At 39.0% G+C, this 6077-nt stretch overlaps 1 protein-coding gene across 1 annotated transcript; it reads left to right on the forward strand.

Annotated features, from left to right (window-relative positions):
• Positions 1-4528: 4528 nt before the first annotated feature.
• On the forward strand, positions 4529-5869 carry LOC147496008 (uncharacterized). The gene is made up of 2 exons (XM_086568506.1): positions 4529-5413; positions 5516-5869. Exons 1-2 carry the CDS (start codon positions 4529-4531, stop codon positions 5867-5869), a joined length of 1239 nt encoding a protein of 412 aa, XP_086424632.1.
• Positions 5870-6077: the final 208 nt, after the last annotated feature.

Here is a 6077-nt window from a genome sequence, read left to right on the forward strand (position 1 = left end):
CATGTTGCAGCACTGCCCAAAGGAAGTTCCAGTCTATAGTGTCAAAGGCTTGAGAGATGTCTAGTTTGATAGCCATACTTCCACCATACCTGGGTGTTTGTAGTTCGTTCACTAGCTCTGAAGCTAGTCCAATGGCTTGTTAGGAATTTCTATTGGGAATGAAGCCATATTGTTCCTTGCTGATAATTCTTTCTGCTATAGGACTCAGCCTTGTAGCAAGAATCTTGGTGATGACCTTAAAAATGAAGTTTGAGAGGCATATAGGGCAAAATTTCCCAGATGAATGCCATTTTTCTCTTTTTGAATAAGAACAATGAAGTTGGCATTGAATCCAAGGGGCAATCTAGATTTGATAAAGAAATATCTGATAGCTCGTACTAGATCATGCCCTATAATGTCCCAATAGTGATGAAAGAAATACCCAGAGAATCCATCAGGTCCCGGAGAGCTGTTTGGGTTCAGATGAAATATTGTCGCTTTCACTTCCTCTGTAGAAGGAATAGTGGTGAGAAATTCATTATCCTCCGATTGCATCTCTTGAGGCATATTATGAATGAGTTCCCAGTCTATGTTATGATCCACCTTCCTGAATTTGTCAAAATAGTGCTTGACTATATGCTTCCCTAATTTCATCTTGAGTATCTAGAGTGATGCCCTCATCATTCTTCATTTTTGTAATCAGTGACTTGCTTATGTTTCTATTTGCCATAGCATGAAAGAATTTTGTACTCCTGTCATTGTCATTGTCCCATTTTGTTCTTGATTTCTGCTTCCAGAACATTTACTCTTGCTGTAACAGAAGCTCCACTTGGTTTTCTTGATCTACCATTTGTACAATGAATTCCTTTCTCACATTTCCCTTCTCAAATTGTTCTTGCATATGTTCCAATTTCTTAGTTTCATCCACCACTTTGACTTTGATATTGCCAAAAGTGTCTTTATTCCACTTCTTCAATACACCCTTCAACCTTTTCAGTTTTGCATAAGAATAAAGATGGAATTTCCCAGAAGTGGTATCTACCAGCTATCAGAAACAGTATCTCTGAAGGTAGGGTGAGTACACCACATATTGAAGAATTTAAAGGGCCTGTTCTTGGGTTGCGGAATGGTACGATTTCCCCCCAGTAGCGGAGAATGATCAGAACAAATTCTGCCATACACTTGGTATTTCCAACTAGGAAATTTGGACCCCCAGCATGCATTACATAACATTCTATCCATCTTGCCCAGTATTTTGAACCTCCCTACTTGCTTATTCCACCAAGTGAGCTGATACCCACTGCTTGGAACTTCCATCAATTGATTTTTACTTATGAAGTTTCTAAAGTCATTCATGGAGGATGAAGTCGGATTATTTCCTCCTTTATTTTCAGAGATGCTCAAGTAGGCATTGAAGTCCCCCATAATCAGCCACGGCAGATTAAGTGGATTGATGTTGGATAATTCTAGCCAGAGCTGCCTTCTTTGAACAGAGGTACAGTGAGCGTGAACTATGGTAATGAGAATATTTTCAACCTCCACTGTAATATGTTGGTTTGAAAAATAAACCAAAGTAGGAGTGGGCATCGAATCTTTCCATATGAGCTAGAGATTGGAAACTCGATTTGGATCAGGTCTAGGATTTGAGTAAAAGGCATTGCTCATTCCTATTGAGTGAAGAAAATTGATGGGAATATCATTGGGATGTATCTTTAGTTCTGCTATACCCACAATATTTGGATCCTATTTATTGATAAGTTTGGATAGCCTATTATGAGATTTGTCATTTGTTATACCTCTTATATTCCAAAATATGCACCTCATTGTCAACAGAGGGAGTTTATTGATGGAAATGGTGAAAGTCACCTTATTTTGCCCTACTTCCAGTCTTAGATCGGGATCTGGATTTGGTGGAGGGTAAATCTATTTTCTGCAGCTGCCACTGTGGTTTGGAATTGCTTTTTTTATAAATGACTTGATCGCCAGTTTCTTCTTCAGCCTCATCTGCCCAGCTCGAGGACTGAGGAGAAGTGTCATCTGGAGGTTTATCCTCCAAGTCTCGAACCTGCTTCTTTTTCACTAAGAGATGAAGTACTTGTTCTGCTTCAGAGTCCGCAATAATTATTCCAATTGGAGTGGTATGGATCCGAGATATTGAGCTATCCCCAATGCGAGAGATGAATAAAGTCTCCTCTCTTGAATTTGTTGGTGAATCCATCCCGTCTGTTTGATCCTTTTGCATTCCCACCTCTACCTTAATAATCTTGTCATACTCATTTCTTTCTATTCCTATATTCAGAGAGTCCTGGGCAGTGTCATGGACTGGTGCATCATTTTGCTTATTTGAGTCTGTTTCCAAACCTAGATTTTGAGTATGATTCTCTTCCCCAGTAATAACTTCCTGAATATCATCCTAACCAGCTACTTGATGGTCCTGGCCCTAAATATTGTGGATCTCATCCACTTCCAGCCCTTCAAATCGATTATGGACTCGGACATCTTTAGATTTGTCTGTGTTTTTTGCTCTCCAAATGGTTTCCCCTTGTTTACTTGTTTCTCCTATGTTCCTTTTCTTCCCTGTCGTCTAATTTTTTTTCCCCAAGTCATCCAAAGGAGGGGTTATTGCATCCACTACTACCTCCTTATCTTTATTATTCTTAGCCTTGTTGGTTTGCATATCGCTCTTGAGTTTTCTGCATTTCGTAACCAAATGCCCCACAATTTTACAATGCGTGCACATTTTTGGAAGTTTACCCACCTCCACTATTTGCCAGAAGGAGATATTCTTTGCCCTGACATAAATTTGATATGGTATCGGTCCATAAAGGTCCACATCCACCAAAATATTTGCATAGTATCCATACTCTCTATTGAGTGTTTTCTCGTCGATATGCATAGGGTACCCCACTCCACGAGCAATGGACATCAGAGATTCTGGTTCCCAATATTCTTGACCAAGGCCAGGTAATCTAATCCATACCAATCCATGAGATTGACGTTGGCTGTCAGGATTGAAATTTGGAGTCCATTAGTTGATTCTCATAGGAATTTTATCAAAGTCCCATGACCCTTTAGCCCAAACCCTGTTAAGATCCTCTGCATTCAAAAATCTTAGGAAAAGAAAACCTTTGCCAATAGGAGTAATGAGCCATTCACTTGTTGGTTTCCAAATTTGCGATGCAATTGCCCGAACCCTATCCAATGATACTTTTTGTAAATCAATTCTTCCCACCAAACAGTGTTTGCAATAAAGCAATTCTTTTTCGTAGGCTTTTTCAGGAATTGTTATGGCTGGGTACTCTCCCATTTTTTCCGGAGTAGGAAGTTCTTGAAATTCAACCAGCTTGGCTGTCTCAATTGTTGTTTTGCAGCATCCACATAAGAGATTTTCATAGTACCTTTTTGTGAGTCATCAACACTTTTGTCATTGATGATTGATTGCTCATCTTGTTCCTGTGTTTCCTTGTTGTGATTGCTTGGATTCTCAAACTCATAGAGATCCATGATAGAAAACCCTTTTTGGAACTTACACTGTAGAGCAATGTAGGATTTTACCCAAAGAGGAATGGAACATGAGAAATGAGAGGATTGATATCCAATGCCTAAACTTCCAAACTTTCAAGAACTCACACCGTGAATCAGTGGAGGATTTTACCCAAGAAGCAGGAAGAGGCACCCCAATTTTCAAAACTCGCACTGTTGAATAGTGAAGGATTTTACCTGAAAAATGGAGTTTGAGAGATGAGAAAGTTGCAAAGCAAGTCTTGTATTCCAGTCTTTTCAAAAGTCACACTGTAAAGCAGTTGAGGATTTTACCCAAGAGTAAGAGAGAGGCACCCCAATTTGAACTCTCATCAGAAAGCGATTGGAGGGTTTTACCGAAAATGGTCTGAAAAGATGAAGATGAGAAGATAAGCTTATTTCATCAATCCAATTGTTTTTTTACTAAAAGCGGCAAAAAGAGGAGTACTGGATCATTTGAATTACTTAAGTTATGTCACTCCCATGTGCCCAGTATTTGGTCCCCATAAGTTATGTCCAAAAACAGGTTTTTAAAAACGGTACTATCTTAACCCTCAAATTTCTACTCTGGATCTACCTTCAAAAGTCTTTATACTTAGAGCATCTCTAGGTGGACGTATTCATGGTCGCATCCTTCAAATTTGAAAGAATGCGTTGAATTTCCCGTAATACCATCTCTAGGTGGTTGCATTCGTGGTCGCATCACCTGTTTGTTCACATTCTTGTTTGCAAATTTGGATGCGGATGCAGAGCGACATTGGTACTGTCGCGCGCCATTGCAAATTTCGCCCCACATCTTTTTTGACTTTGACCAGCACCACTACGCGCCAGTTGTATTGTCGCGCGCCACTCCTAATGTCGCATACTCCAACGGGAAAAAAACGGGCAAAAAACGGCCGGATTTCTACATCCTATATCTACACTCATCTCCTTTTTCATTTTACACACACTCAACTCAAACATTTGTATCAAACAACTCAACCATTTCACATCAATCCTTAACAAACAACACACACATTGCGAAAAAATGGATAATGAAGTATATAAGATTTTTCCCCTTCAATCTTCGTCTTCATCTTCATCGTCGTCTTCTTCTTCATCTCTTCCAGTGGAAGACTCGGTAGATAGTCTTGATGAAGAATTTGTTAACGCCATTCCCCTTATGAAGCACACTTTGGCTGTACTTGCACAAGCACAAGTCCATGCTCCGAAGGCACCACATGGTGGTTCAAAGAAGGGTCGAAAAATTAAACATAGAAAGTATGCTCTGACTTTGGAAATCTTGAAGAACAACTACTTCGTTGGTCGTCCTGTCTTTCCGAAAGAGGATTTCAAACGGCGCTTTCGTATGAAAAAATCTTTATTTCTTCACATCTTCAACGATATTCAGACTCATTTTAAGTTTTTTCAACCTAAAGTTAACAATGTTGGTAAACCTGGTATAGATCCTCTGGTCAAGGTGGCTGCAGCTTTGCGTATTCTTGGTTATGGCACGATGTTTGATCAACTTGACGATCAATTATACATTTCCGAGCAAAGTGGAAACCAGGCGTTGAGGCATTTCTGTGATGCAATTATCAAATTGTATGGTTCAGTCTACTTGCGAAGGCCAAATATTGCAGATACAGAATGCTTGCTTGCACATTCTGCCACACATGGATGGCCGGGTATATTGGGAAGCATTGATTGTATACATTGGGAATGGCATAATTGTCCAACTGGATGGCAAGGTGCTTACAGTGGTCGTTCTGGAAAACCATCTGTTATTCTCGAAGCTATTGCAACCAAAGACCTGTGGATATGGCATTCTTTCTTTGGGATGCCAGGGTCACACAATGACATCAACGTGTTGGACAACTTGCCGATATTTGAGCACGTGATCAATGGTACTTCTCCACCTGTTTATTTTGATGTAAATCAGCATAGCTATAATATGGGTTATTATTTAGCTGATGGTATCTATCCTGACTATGCGGCATTTATACAAACAATTTCAAACCATAATGCTCTAAAGACGAAGTGGTTCGCAACGATGCAAGAAGCTACAAGAAAAGATATTGAAATAGCTTTTGGGGTTTTGCAAGATAAATTTGGGATTTTGAAGAAAGCTTGCAAATTATGGCATGTGGAGACAATGGGTACTGTTATGAGAGCATGTATCATATTGCACAATATGGTAATCGGAGCTAAGAATAAAAATTATGAAATGAGGAGGTACATTCCTGATCCAGAAGGGCAACCACAGATCCCACCTACTCGGGAACACTACATTGAGGGGACTCGACGAGTTCAATCAAAGACTATGCATGATAGACTTAAAAGCCACCTTGTCGAGCATCAATGGAGCATTAGGGGTGACCGACATTGATTGTTGTAATTTAATTTCGTATATGCATATTTATTTTTAATCATCAATAAACAATGTTAATCAATTTCTATTTTATTTTAATTTAAACTAATATATATTTATATAAAATTAAAGTTTATTCATATTAAAAAAAAGTTATTTTACATAGTCATAGAAAATAAAATGATTAACATTAACCACTCATATTACAACACTCTAACCACTCTTA

The sequence above is a fragment of the Coptis chinensis genome, chromosome 6 (genome assembly GCF_015680905.1).
Source record: "Coptis chinensis isolate HL-2020 chromosome 6, ASM1568090v1, whole genome shotgun sequence".
In the NCBI taxonomy this organism is placed as follows: domain Eukaryota; kingdom Viridiplantae; phylum Streptophyta; class Magnoliopsida; order Ranunculales; family Ranunculaceae; genus Coptis; species Coptis chinensis.